Source organism: Peromyscus maniculatus, chromosome 1, assembly GCF_049852395.1.
Source record: "Peromyscus maniculatus bairdii isolate BWxNUB_F1_BW_parent chromosome 1, HU_Pman_BW_mat_3.1, whole genome shotgun sequence".
Lineage (NCBI taxonomy): Eukaryota > Metazoa > Chordata > Mammalia > Rodentia > Cricetidae > Peromyscus > Peromyscus maniculatus.
Genome location: NC_134852.1, coordinates 20,125,973 through 20,140,393, shown reverse-complemented (window position 1 = coordinate 20,140,393; position 14,421 = coordinate 20,125,973). Strand labels below are relative to the sequence as shown.

General features: G+C 51.3%; 1 protein-coding gene across 3 annotated transcripts; it reads left to right on the top strand.

Annotated features, from left to right (window-relative positions):
* Positions 1 to 1,798: 1,798 nt before the first annotated feature.
* On the top strand, positions 1,799 to 14,123 carry Mzf1 (myeloid zinc finger 1). Of its 3 annotated transcripts, XM_006997192.4 has the most exons (6): positions 1,799 to 2,271; positions 3,558 to 3,988; positions 4,373 to 4,556; positions 4,971 to 5,041; positions 5,161 to 5,281; positions 12,118 to 14,123. In XM_006997192.4, the coding sequence occupies exons 2-6, from the start codon at positions 3,596 to 3,598 to the stop codon at positions 13,548 to 13,550; spliced, it is 2,202 nt and encodes a 733-aa protein (XP_006997254.1). In that variant the 5' UTR covers positions 1,799 to 2,271; positions 3,558 to 3,595; the 3' UTR covers positions 13,551 to 14,123. The 3 variants fall into 3 exon arrangements, with proteins under 3 accessions (XP_006997254.1, XP_076427269.1, XP_076427263.1); XM_076571154.1 differs by lacking the exon at positions 1,799 to 2,271 and having other exon boundaries at positions 2,306 to 3,988; positions 12,272 to 14,123; XM_076571148.1 differs by lacking the exon at positions 1,799 to 2,271 and having other exon boundaries at positions 2,306 to 3,988.
* Positions 14,124 to 14,421: the final 298 nt, after the last annotated feature.

Here is a 14,421-nt window from a genome sequence, read left to right as displayed (position 1 = left end):
AGGAAGTAGTTTGTTGTATCAGTCATCAGGCTTTGTATCCAAAGGCTAGAGCCCCAAATGCTATAGGGTTGAGGCTTTTATGCATTTTTGTCTTCCATATATGCCTATATGCATTTTGATCGGATGTTTTAAACTACTAAGTAGTAATGGCTAGAATGAGAAAAGAGGGCAAAGAGACGGGTTACAGGAGAGATGTGGTCAGTGTGCCTGGCCATAGGAAGGCGCTGACCAGCCCATGTGTACATGCATGAACACTAACCAGGAAACTGCTTTTTTGTAGTTTTCTTCATTTTAGCCCTTGGGAGACGACAACTCCTCCTCCTACCACAAGAGGGCAATGTGTGATGCTCTAAGGGAAAGACGCCAAAATGTTGGAGACAGAACACAGCACATGGTATGTATGTCTGCTGAGAAAAGACACAGAAAATGAGTGGAGCCAGCATAAGAAAGAGGCCACCTGGGCTGCAAACAGTAAGGCCCTATGGGTAGGGGCTGCCCAGGACCGTGAAGCTCAGATCAGACCAACACAGTGTGCTGGACACGATGCTACAAGACTTCTTGTTTTTCTGGTTAGGTTCCAGCCTCACTCTGGTCCGCTGCTCCGTTGCTGTCTCCTATTCCTCCCTTTTGGGATGTTAATATTCACCACCCAGGAACTCCAAGGTAAAAGCAAAAACATCAGGTGTTCAAGGTCATCAGCTATACTGAGAGCTGGAGGCCTACCTGGGCTTCTTGAGACACTACCAAAACCAAAAGACTGGACACAGTGGCCGTGGCACAAGCCTTTAATCCCATCACTGGAGAGGCAAGGGCAGGGGGATCTTTTAAGTATGAGGCTACTCTGTTTACATTGAGAGTTCCAGGACAGCACAGTGAGACCCTGACTAAAATAAATACATATAAATAAAACCATGACTCTCAAGGACATATATTAAAAATTTATGTGCCTCAAGGGAACCAGAAAGGTACCAAGGGTAGTTCCAGGAAGATTCAAACAATGGATCTGAAATAAAACAAAAGGTTGGCTGTAGACATACAGCGCTAGCTATTTAGCTACCTTCCAGGTGATGTATTGGCAGAACTCATTCGCAACCCATCAGCTTCTTTCAAGTCTCTACTAGAACAGTGTGTGGACTTCAAAGACAAGAAGAAGAAAAAAAAAAAAAACTGCTACGTTTAAATAGTCAGGTGTCCCAAAATTAGTTTGGTAAATGATGCGAGGAAACTAGAGGGCTCCCAGTCATCTTTCTGGTGTATTGTCAAATATTCTATAAATTTTCTCTTAAAACGTCTCCCCCGCGCACACACCCAACCCTCTGTCTCTTTCTGTTGTCATCGTTTTCTCAGTCTTTGAAACCTCTCAGTCCCTCTTACTGTTTTCCGTCTTTTATCCCTGCTCACCTTTGTATTCGAGTCGATAGCTAGAATCTCCATGTCTCAACTTCCTACTCCCAATCCTTTCCTGTTTCTCTCTTCCTCACCCTAAATTTCCTGACATGCCTCAGGTCCTAATTCTCTGACTCTAATGAATGAATCTCCACCTCCTTTCATTCAGATTTGTATCCCCGGTGTGTTGTGCTCACTTATATTCATCCAGTCTCCGCCCCCGCAATCTTTGGGCCCTTCTCCTCCTCTTGCTCTCGACTCTGTGTGCGGATATCTCTGCCTCCCTAATTCTTACCTTCATAACTATCTCGCTGGGTATTTGGTATCCCTGTCCCCTCCCCATTCCCTCCCCACAGAACCGGACAGCCAGCCTTTCCTAAACCAGGTAGTCCGGGCGTTACCCGGGAAATCACCAAGTTTGGTCCCCCAGTTACCATGGAGCCCTGCTCAGTCCCACCCACCGCGCAGAAATTCTAAAGAAGTCGGGTGGTGCTGCGCTTGCACACACGGAGTGCCCTGCCGACTACGACTCCCAGAAAGCATCTAGCTGAACATTTCACTCAGCAGTTCAGGAGGTAGCAGAGGGAACGCCCCTCCCGAACCAGGGTTGCCATGGAGACGAGGAGGCTGACGGCGTCCTAGTGAGAGCGGTGATTGGTGCAGAACCCTGCAAATCCTGGGAAGGCCTGCAGAGAATTGACAAAAATGTGGTGGGGGGCATGCGCTGTCTGGAAGGTGGTGCTGCCATCCATTGCCCCCCGAGAGGATTGCGCACATCGACGGGGCCCTGACGCCTGGATTCGAGACGGGGAGTGTGGGAAGAGACGGCCAGGAGTGCGACCTGATCGCTGCGACCAGCGCAATCCCCTGGGGACTGGAAGAAGGGTAGAAACGGAGGCGGGGGTGGGGGAAGGGCAGGAGGGCTTGGAGCTGCGCGCGGAGTAGTCTGGGAGATGTAGTCTATCCTGGAGGAAGAGAACGGGAGTGCGCATGTTCAGAAGCGCGCAGCCGCTCTCGGTGCACTGAAGGGAAACTGGGAGTCCCTCCACCGCAAAACCTCAGGAGGGGATTGAGGAGGGGTGGGGACTGCGATGAGGAGGGGTAGTGGATTCTGGGATTCCAGCTGCCCAGCTATATACCTAGAGCCCCGGCAGGGGTGCGAACACTCCCTGCAGGCGGGCCCTGTGCTGTCACGCGAGCTCGTCAATCGCCACGGCGGCGACTGGTCACTTAGGCAGAGCGGTGGTGCTCGCGGAGACTTCTGGGAAATGTATTTCCGGAACCTCCTCTACTTGCTTAGCTGCTATTTCTTGCAGAGTTGACTCGGCACCCTGAGGCGCAGACGTGTGACCCGCAGAAATCAAACTGCTTCTAAATTGATGCCATCCCTATAATAAATTCAGATTTTCACGAAGTCCCAATTGCAGAAAGTATGTAGGGAGGGGAAGTCAGCCTTTTCACCAGTGAGGAAACTGCAGTTCACATAGGCACAGAGGCGTCAGCATCTCGAACCTTCCTTGCAGACTATTGCTCCAGTGATTTGGGGGCCGTTGAGGGCCCTCAGAAGTGCCCCTGTCACCTCGGAACCCCAGCTAAATTAGAGAGCTGAAGAAATGGATCGTTGCTAAATGTGATGAGTTAGCTTCAGGTGTTGGAGAGGAATCGTGGAAAGGCAGCTATCTCTTTGAGACCACACTGGGAGGGGAATGCTGGGGCCTGAGAGAAGAGCAAGTCCGAGACTGGATAGAAAACATTAACAGGACGGTATTGGGAGTCGAAGAGGAGGCAGCAGTGGCAGGAATGCCCGGATATAAGTAAAGCGGCAGCTGCTGGGATGAGGCTGCTGCTATAGAAAAGAATAGAATTTAGGAAAGAGAGATGAAAAGAATAGGATTTAGGGAGGAGCCCACGCAGCAGCCTCTACATAGAACAGGGGAACCTACCAGACATTGCTTAGGCCCAGCTGTGGAGATCAGCAAAGCAAGCTGCTCAGCTAGAGTTACACGGGTCTCTGGGGTGTGGCTGGCCTGTCACAGAACCTGTTCCCTCGCGTGTCCTCTGCATGGAGAAGATCTCAGGGTCAAACAATGCAGCATACAGTAGGCACTCAGTCAGCATTCACTGCCACTGTCTGTCCTTATTCCAGATGCCTCGTACTATTCCTTCCCTAGGGACAGACACTGGCCTGAGACCTGATCTGGTACTCCTGATGAGACCCACTGTGCTGGGCTCCCCAGGCCGTGCACCCCCAGAAAATGAGCCGGTTGTGGTGAAGCTGGAGGACTCTGAGGAGGAGGGAGAAGGCACTCTGTGGGACCCGGGCCCTGAGGCTGCACGTCTACGCTTCCGGTGCTTCCGATACGAAGAGGCAATTGGTCCTCAGGAAGCCCTGGCCCAGCTCCGAGAGCTGTGTCACCAGTGGCTTCGCCCAGAGGTACACTCCAAGGAGCAGATGCTGGACCTCTTGGTGTTGGAACAGTTTCTAGGTGCACTGCCTCCTGAGATCCAGACCCGTGTGCAAGGGCAGTGGCCAGGCAGCCCTGAAGAGGCTGCTGCCTTGGTTGACAGCCTTCAATGGGAGCTGGATGGGCCTCGGAAATGGGTGAGTCAATAGCTGAGTGGAAGGTCAGGGCTAGAGCATTGGTCAAGCTCTGCTTCACTCTGGGAGTCCTATGCCCAGCCAGACTTGCTCCTTGGTCATATGGAAGTGTCCAACAGGCAACGGGGATCCTTTGTGTGGCTGCTCACGATAAGAGCCCATGCCTGCATTACCTTCATCCCCCGAGTTGGATGAGACACAAAGGGTACCAGGCAGCCCTGTGCCAGCAAACAGTCCTTTTGCTTTGAGCTCAGGGTCAAGGGAAGGGAAGGGGGAGGATTGGGACTTTTGAGGACCTAGTCAGTGTATACTGACCAGGGAATCCTGCAGTGGAGTGGGTGCCCATGGACCAGCCCCGCTCTCTCCTTGTTCGGTGCATCTCCCTAGGTCACCGTCCAGGTCCAGGGAAAGGAGGTCCTATCAGAAAAGATGGAACCCTCCAGCTTCCAGCCTATACCTCACATCAAGCTCCAAACTCCAGAGCCTGGGGCTGAAACTCCCCCTGGGGTCATGCAGGAATTGCCGGTGGACCTTCAAATGAAAGAGGAGACAGAGGTGATGGAGAATCCAGGTGAGAGCAGGCAAAGTGGGCATGGCTGGGCAGAGCTGTCTGCACTCCACTGAGCCAGGCCTAGCTTGATGAAATAGTTCCAGCACCTATGGCCCTCTTCTTACCTGCAGTCTAGCCAGCACAGACATTATCTCTGACTCCCCATCCCCATCCCCATTTCCCCAAGCATCGTGGGACAGGCTGCCTCGGGACCCACGGCGATGCAGAGGCACAAACCAGCACTTGTCTCCTCTGCTTGCCTTCCAGAAAACCCTGCTTGACCCCATTCCCAACTGAGCCCTCAGCTACCCCGCCTCGTCCTTCCCAGCCTTGAGCTCCTATCCCTGTCTCCCTCACGTCTGGAACCCAGCACGTAGCACCACCAGGAAGGGTGGGAACTTTCTTGAGCTGCCTGACCCCACTCTTTCTCCTCAGAGCTCCTGGAGTCTGGGCCTCCTCCTCCTGCCCAAGAGGCGACAGCTGCTCTCCTACCTAAGGAGGCCCAGGTGAGCCCCACACAGAACGTGAGGCACCCTTTGCCCTAAGAGCCTGTAATGGGTGGGTGTCAGATAGGTCCTGTGAGCCTAGCCAAGCACAGTCCAACAGCGACCAACTGTGGTTTCAGGGTCATGGGACAGCACTGGACCAGACCTCTCCTCACAGCGACACTGAGCCTGATGTGCCCCCATGGAGTGAGGACCCTGTGGCCCTGTGGCATGAGGAAGTAGGGGGCATCTTCTCACCAGGTTAGTGAGATAGACACAGTGGGACTGAGCCCTCCTCGTCATCACCTACACCCATAAATCCTTCTGTCCCTACTCAAGACAGCCCTATCACTGTAGTGCCTGCGTTAGCATTCTCTGCCACAGACCCCTTGGCTCCTCCTGACTTGGCCCTGTATCATAATACCTTCCTGAAAACAGACCTCGTGTTCCCCATACCCACATCCTGTTCCCAGTCGTGGGATTCTGCACGTGGCCTCCAGACTCCAGTCTCCATCTTGCATGTTGGAGACCAGAGCAGGGAAGTTTGGGACCTGGTGAGGAAAGCTTATTAGTAGACAAGGCAAGAGCAGTTGTGATACAGAACAGCCAGCTGCTGAGGATGGACCAGGCAGGACCCTGCCCAGTCTTCCTCCTCCTGGATTTACTTCCCTGTGTGAGTGCATCATCCTCTGAATCCTGGTATGGGAGGTAAAATTTGGAGAGGTTATGGATAGCCTCAGATAGTTGTCTAGCCCTGGTGAGATGGTTTATTTTTCCATACTGGGTATGGAGCTCAGGGATCGGGCATGCCAGGCAAGCACAGTCACAGAGCTACACCCCCAGCTTCCCACTGATGGATTCTGAACAAGATCTCTACCACTGAGTCATGCCTTCAGCCTCTCACTGGTGGAACCTAGGTATTTGTTCCACCACTGAGCCATGCCTTAGCCCCTCCTACATAGGAGTTTTACCACTGAGCTGTACCCCCATCCCCAGAACTATTCTGCTGGACTCATTCTCAGGCTTCTTTTTTGTTTGTTTTTTGTTTTAATTTCTGCTGTTGATGAGTCCTGTTTGAAATTCACGTATCTCACTAGTAGGAAATTGCCTTGAAATGTTTCTTTGGAGCATGATGTGATGGTCCTTTAATGTTACCACTCCAGTTTTCCACCACCACCACCACCACTCCTCTTTGTTTTGTGTGTATTTGAACATGTGTATGTGTGTCAGAGCACACATGTAGAGTTCAGACAACAACTGGCAAGAGTCAATTTTCTCTCTGTGTCATGAGGATCCTGGGGCTCAAACTCAGATCATCAGGCTTGGCAGCACACTGAGGCAGAAGAGAACATCCATCACAAGCCCCCGGTGCCTCGGCATTCCCCTGGCCTGACCAGCCCTGCCTGTGTTGCACAGGGACCACTTGGTCTTGCTTGGCCCTGCTCCTCTCTTCATCCACAACTGCAGTCTCTCAGCTCTATTGCAGGCACACTGCTTCCAGCCCCTTGGCTGCTCCCTCCTTGGCCTGCTCTTGCTGTAGACAACCATACTTCTTGCTTTCAAGCATCAATTTATCTTCGCCTCCATGACTCCTGTCATGCCCCTTGGCGGCTTGCCTCATCCTCCAGCTGTGCCTTTTGTGGAGGCCAGAGTTTTGGTTATTGAGAGAGGGTCCTGTTTTGTTTTGCACTGGATCTGCTATATCCTAGGCTGGCCTGGAACTCGACATATAGCTGAGATGGACCTTGAACAACTGATCCTCCTGCCTCTACTTCCCAAGTGCTGGGATTATAGGTGCAGGATACCTCTCCTGGTTTAGGCAGTGGTGTGGATAAAACCAAGGGTTTCATGCATGCCACAAGAACTTTACAAGCTGAGACATCCCAGCTCTGTTGGTGATTTGGTGATTTGGTGGTGGTGGTGGAGGTGGTGGTGGAGGTGGTGTGTGTTTGTGTGTATGCTCGTGCATGTGCATGCTCGAGCATGTACGTGCATGTTTGTATTTCTGTACACAGACTTGTGAACAAGGGGTTGAACCCTGGGTTTTTTGCACATGCTAAACATGCAGTCTACTATTAGAGCTATACTCCCAGAGATCTTTTTAGTGCTTCATTATGATACTATTTTAATTTTTTTTAATATTTATTTATTATGTATACAATGTTCTACCCACGTGTATGCCTTTATGCCAGAAGAGGGCACCAGATTTCATTATAGATGGCTGTAAGCCACCATGCAGTTGCTGGGAATTGAACTCAGGACCTCTGGAAGAACAGCCAATGTTCTTAACCTCTGAGCCATCTCTCCAGCCCACTATTTTAAATATTAACATCATGCAAGGGACAGTATTAACAGGCTGGTAACATGCAGATACAAATGAATTCATTAAAGACACAAGTCAGAAGTAATTTGATACATGGTGGTAGCTCAGCAGACAAGACAGTAAAAAGAGCCTGTCTTCAAAGAGCCATTGTACAGGCTGCTTTGGGTAGCAGTGAGTCTCCATGTTAAGCGCATCTCAGTGTCCTGGAGCCCTGCAACAACTGCATTTGAGGTGTGACCTGGTTAGCAACCGCCAAGCCTTGAGACAGTAATGATTTGTCTTATCTTGAGTCAGAAATGGCTCAACAGGACCACCCATTCTAAACAGGCATCTACATTTTGCAGCTAGGGCTTGGATTCTACATAGTTAGCAGTTAATAGTCCTGCTCAGATGTGGCAGCTTCCTTGCCCTGAACCCAGCCTACCATGAAGCAAAAGCAAGCTTGTTTCACAAGGTTAGACCAGTTCAGAACAACATCCATAGTTATACATCCACATGGTGAAAACTCGAAAAGGTGTACGAAGAGTACACAGTGCAACGCCTGCCCCATCTGTGCCCAGCAGCAACATGACAAGTTCTCTGCCTTCCAGAAAGAACCTATATGCAAAGCAGACACAATATAACCATATACTGCATAACAGTGTGTTGTTGGTCAACGAAGATCACAAATAACAATTATCTTATGATATTGCCAAAGCTAGATATGGTCTTACACACCTAGCACTTGGGAGGTGGAGGCAGGAGGTAGGCAGAAACTGGAGGATTGCCATGTCTTCAAGGCCAGCTTGGACTACAATGTGAGATCCTGTCTCAAAAAGCTGGGGCTGAAAGATAGTTCAAGAGGAGTACTTGCTAAGCCTGATAACCTGATTTCAATTTCTGGGACCCACATGGTGGAAAAAGAGACTCATTCCCACAGATTGTCTTCTGACCTCCGCATATGCACCATGGCATACACATGGCCATATAGACACACACACCAAAAATATTTTAATGTAAAAGCCAAAAACCACTTGATGACCCTGTTCTCGAGAGTTTTCCCTTTAGTTAAGCAACACATACCTAAACAGCCAGGTGCTTGGTAGTCTTTTATAAATACAAGTAGAACCAGTCTAGGATACAGAGTGAAACACTGTTTCAAAAGCACAAAGAAAACCAGGCATGGTAACACCGGCCTTTAATCCCAGCACCAGGGAGGCAAAGGCAAGCAGATTTCTGTGAACTTAAAGCCAGCTTGGTCTAGTTCCAGACCAGCCAGAGCTACATAGTGAAACCTGTTTTGTTTTAAAACAAAAAAAAGCAGAAAGGTGGAAAGAATTTTTATGGGACTAGAGAGATGGCTCAGTGGATAAAAACACAGGTTGTGCTTCCAGAGGACATGAGTTTGATTCCCAGCACCCACATGTTGGCTCAAAATTGTCCCAGAGAATCCTGTTGGCCTCTGCAGGCACTGCACACACATGGTACACAGACATACCTGCAGGCAAAACACCCATACATATATAAAATAAAAATATTAAAGATGAAAGGGCTTTTTGTTGTAGTGGTGGTAGTTTGGAGTTTGTTTGTTTGTTTGTGGGGTTTTTTGGTTTGGTTTCTTGGTTTTGGTTAGTTTTCTCTGTGTAACCAGGGAGTCTTAATCTCACTATGTATTCAAGACTGATATCAAACTTATGTCAGACTTCCTGCCTCAGACACCAAGAGTGCTGGGATTATAGGCATGCACAACCATTCACTGCAAGAAAAGTTTAAAAAGAAAATGTTTGAGGGGCTGGAGAGATTGCTCAGCAGCTAAGAGGGTGTCCTCCTTTTGCAGAGGACCTAGGTGGGGTTCCTAGCACTCAGGTCAGGCAAACTTACAATCTCCTGTAACTCCAGCTCCACTGACTTCTGATGTCACAGCATTCACATGCACATACACACACACACACACACACACATACATATACATATACATACACACACACACACACACACACACACACACACACACACACAATTTAAAATAAAGATACTGGAACATAGCCAGCTGGTGACAGCCCATGCCTTTAATCCCAGCACTCAGGAGGCAGAGACAGGTGGATCTCTGTGAGTTCCAGGACAACTAGGGATATACGGACCCTGTCTCAAATAAAAATAGTGTTTTCAAATGAACAACCCTGGGGCTGGAAAGAATGGGTGCCTCACAACCATCCATAACTCTAGTTCTGGAGACCTGACACCCTCTCTGGCCTCCTCTGGTCCCAGGCATTGCACATGGTACACACACATACATCCAGGCAAAACACCCATACACATAAAATATGTTTTAAAATTTTTTCAGTGAACAAGCCAGGTATAGTGATGCACACCTTTAAACCAGCACTTGGGAGGCAGAGGCAAGTGGATCTCTGTGAGTTCGAGGCCATCCTGGTCTACAGAGTGAGTTCCAAGACAGCCAGGAACACATAGTAAGACTCTGTCTCAAAAGACTTAATAAATAGAAAATGAACCAACCTTGGTTGGTAAGATGGTTCACCAGGCCCCCCATGGTGAAAGGAAAAGACCAAATCCTACAGGTTGTCCTCTGACCTCCACATGTGCACTACAGTATAAGCACACACACACACACACACACACACACACACACACACACACACCAATAAATAGGTGTTGTTTTTTTTCAAGATTTATTTATTATGTATACAATGTTCTGTCTGCGTGTATCCCTGCAGGCCAGAAGAGGGCACCAGGTCTCATTACAGATGGTTGTGAGCCACCATGTGATTGCTGGGAATTGAACTCAGGACCTCTGGAAGAGCAGTCGGTGCTCTTAACCTCTGAGCCATCTCTCCAGCCCCAATAAATAGGCTTTAAAATACATTTAAAAAAAAAAAAAACTTGAGGCTAGAGAGTGAGCTCAGTGGTTAAGAGTGTTTACTGCTTTTCAAACCCATATCACGATGTTCACAATGTCCTGGAACTCCAGTTCTAGGGGATCTGATGACCTCTGACCTGGTAGGGCACCTGCATACACATGGTGCACATAGGCTCATGCAGTCATGTGTACATGCACGTAATTACAAAGAAATCTTCATGGATGCCTAAATGGCCTTATTCCCGTTTTCACGCCATGTGCTTGGCAAACAGCAGGGGTGGCTGCAGGTCTTCAGACAGCGCTGTAGACTCCTGGCTCCCTGGGGTCACTCCTTTGTCCACAGCACTTTGGATTGATTCTCATTAAATACTGGAAAACATTAACACCAGGAGGAACACAGCTACTAAACAGAAATACCTAAAAGCGTAATTCCTGGGGCAGTGTGAAACACTGCTGCTTTGGGTTTTGTGAGTTGTTTTGGTTTTTGTTTCAAGACAGTATCTCATGTAACCCAGCTGGCCTTGAACTTGATTGCAGTAGATGACAACCTTGAAACTCCTACCTCCATCCCCCAAATTCTGTGATTGGAAGCACTCAACCACCACTCGCTATTTTGATTAAATTTTCCAACCCAGCCTGTGTTGTACCAGCAATGCACACACACTTGCTATGGAAACAAAGCTAGAGAGATGGCTTAGCAGTGTACTGGCTTCTCTTGACATCCCCAGCCCCCACGTGCCAGCTTATAACCATCTGTAACTCCAGCCCCAGGAAATCCAACCCCTCCTTTGGCCTCCACAGGAACTGCAGCCACGTGGTCTGGCGTGGTATACAAACACACACACAGCCAAAAACACCTACACATGGAAAAATAAATGGTTAAAAAGAAAGAAAGAAAGAAGAAGAAGAAAGGAATGTGGAAACAGGCTGGGATGTATAGCTCCATGGTAGAACATGGGCCTAGCACATGAGACCTCCTGGGTTCAGGTTCCATCACTGGAGGGGGGGGGATGCTGAGAATAGGAAACAATGTGTCAGTTCAACCCTACTGTGCATTTTTCTAAGCAGGGAACAGCCTGTTCTGTGGAGCTTAAACAATTAGTTACATTATTTCTTGTTCACATCCTGCCACGGTGTGACTGTCAGGTCACTGTGGATTGACCGAAGCTGCTGCAGTTTAATTAATTAGCTCTTAGTCTCTGGAGAGTTGTTAGCGTGGCTTTTGATTCTGGTTTCCTTTGGTGCGTTCTAATTTACCTTACTTCCCTTTGGTGCCTCATGGGTTTTCTGTCACCCACTTTGTCTCCAGCCTCAGTTGCCTTGGTGGACACCTCATCCCTTGCTTAGCTTCATACCCTGGAAGCTCACTCTGTAGTTCACTGTGCCTCAGGCTTGCACCTTGGAAGGTTCACTCTGTAGCAGGGACATGTTTCTATATAGACAGTTCCCATGTTCATCTCATCCGCAACCCCCAAGCCTACATGGAATCCCCTTACTCTGATGTGCCTGGTCATCTCAAGTGTGCCAAATCCAAACCCAAGACTAAAGAACTGCATTCCCACCCCCACTGCTTCCTGTTGATGTCACCTCTGGTCTTCATTGAATCTACATTCTCTGCTTCTTCCCAACCCTCACTGCCCACCCTAACTGGGTCCCACTATCACCCCAGAATCCTTTCACAAAGAGGTGTTATTTTCCCCCAACGACTTAAGTCTAATCAGGAAAGCCTTTACACACACCTCAGTGTTCTCACTCAGGATTCCACCCACCTCAGAAAAACCTGTTCAGATACAACTGCCATTCACATCTCCTGTCTGCTTCACCGGTCAGTTTCAGGTCTGTAGTTCAGTCTCCCAGAGTTCGTTGGTTTAGGGCAGAAAGCCAGAGTCTAATGAAGGAATGGGTCCCCTTGTGCAGGGTTTGCGCTGCAGATGGACAGCATCGCGGCAGAGTCAGATACGGTGAGCCCCCACCTCCATGTTCCCTGGGATCTCGACATGGCTAGCCTCTCTGGACAGATGCAGTCCCCCTCCCGAGAAGGAGGCTTCGCCCATGCCCTCGCACTCCCCAGCGACCCAGAAGGTGAACAGGACTTTGCCTGCGAGGATCCCTGCCCCGGTGTGGGCCCAACACTGGTGGCGACTCGCTGGCATGCCCCAAAGGGCCGGAGCCGGGGCCGCCCTAGCACCGGGACCGGAGCGGTCCGAGGCGGCCGCTGCGACGTGTGTGGCAAGGTGTTCAGCCAGCGAAGCAATCTGCTGCGGCACCAGAAGATCCACACGGGCGAGCGACCGTTCGTGTGCGGCGAGTGCGGCCGCAGCTTCAGTCGCAGCTCTCACCTGCTGCGCCACCAGCTCACGCATACTGAGGAACGGCCTTTCGTGTGCCGCGACTGTGGCCAGGGCTTCGTGCGCAGCGCGCGCCTGGAGGAGCACCGGCGGGTGCACACGGGTGAGCAGCCGTTCCGATGCGCCGAGTGCGGCCAGAGCTTTCGGCAGCGCTCCAACCTGCTGCAGCACCAGCGCATCCACGGCGATCCGCCCGGCCCTGCGCCCCCCACCCTGCCCCTCCCCGGAGTCCCCGAACCCCCGGGCCCCTTCCCGTGCAGCGAGTGCTGTGAGAGCTTCCCACGACGCGCCGTGCTGCTGGAACACCAAGCGGTGCACACTGGGGACAAGTCGTTTGGGTGCGTGGAGTGCGGCGAGCGCTTCGGCCGCCGCTCGGTGCTGCTGCAGCACCGGCGCGTGCACAGCGGCGAACGGCCCTTCGCCTGCGCTGAGTGCGGCCAGAGCTTCCGGCAGCGTTCCAACCTCACCCAGCACCGGCGCATCCACACCGGCGAGCGGCCCTTCGCCTGCGCCGAGTGTGGCAAAGCCTTCCGCCAGCGGCCCACGCTCACGCAGCACCTGCGTGTGCACACGGGCGAAAAGCCCTTCGCCTGCCCCGAGTGCGGCCAGCGCTTCAGCCAGCGACTCAAGCTCACGCGCCACCAGAGGACCCACACGGGCGAGAAGCCCTACCACTGCGGTGAGTGCGGCCTCGGCTTCACGCAGGTGTCTCGGCTCACTGAGCACCAGCGCATCCACACCGGCGAGCGGCCCTTTGCTTGCCCCGAGTGCGGCCAGAGCTTCCGGCAGCATGCCAACCTCACCCAGCACCGGCGCATCCACACCGGCGAGCGGCCCTACGCGTGCCCTGAGTGTGGCAAAGCCTTCCGCCAGCGGCCCACGCTCACGCAGCACCTGCGCACCCACCGGCGCGAAAAGCCCTTCGCCTGCCAGGACTGCGGCCGCCGCTTCCACCAGAGCACCAAGCTCATTCAGCACCAGCGTGTGCACAGCACTGAGTAGGTCAAAACACCGCACAAGGTTGTGAGGCTGGGCATCGCCCAACAGGCGCGCCCGGGGCCTGGTCTTCAGTAGGTGCTCAATAAATAGTAGATGATGCCTCCCCGCCTGCACGGTTCCTCTACCCACCTTGCGGCTGTTTCAATGTGGGCATATCCTCTGCACACACATCCTCCTGGAGAGGCCATGCACCCACCCCCTTCCAAAGTTACCACTACCTACCACACCTGCTCTTTTGTGGGACAGACTCTGTACCATACCTCTGGCTTATACAGTAGGTATGCCCAGCTCAGATGGGGCAAAGTAGCTACACACACACACACACACGCGCACACACACACACACACACACACACACACACACACACACAAAGACAGGGTTCTCTGCATCTGCCCTGGTAATTATTCAGGGTCTAGTCAAGAGAGAGGTCAACCACGGCTGTGGTGGCCCACCTTTAATCTCAGCACTCTGGGAGGCAAAAGCAGTTGGATATCTGTGAGTTCAAGGCTGGTCTGGTCTACAAAACAAGTTCCAGGACAGCCAGAGCTGTTACACATAGAAACCCTGTCTCAAAAAAACAAAGGAAAGTAAAGGGGGGGGGTGTGGGGGGGGCCCTACCAACTACATGACTGCTGGGTGACTAAAAAGGGTAGTCTAGCTGCATGTGGTGGTACACAGCTGTAACCCCAGCACTTGGGAGGCTGAAAAAGGAGACTGCAGGTAGTTTTAGTTTAGTCTGGGCTACACCGTGAGCTGCTATCTCAACAGCACACATTGAGTGTGGCGGTACACACCTATAAGGCCAGCAGCTGGGAGGCAGAGGCAAGAGCCATAGTTCAACAGGCAGGTCCACATAACAAGTTTGAGGATGACC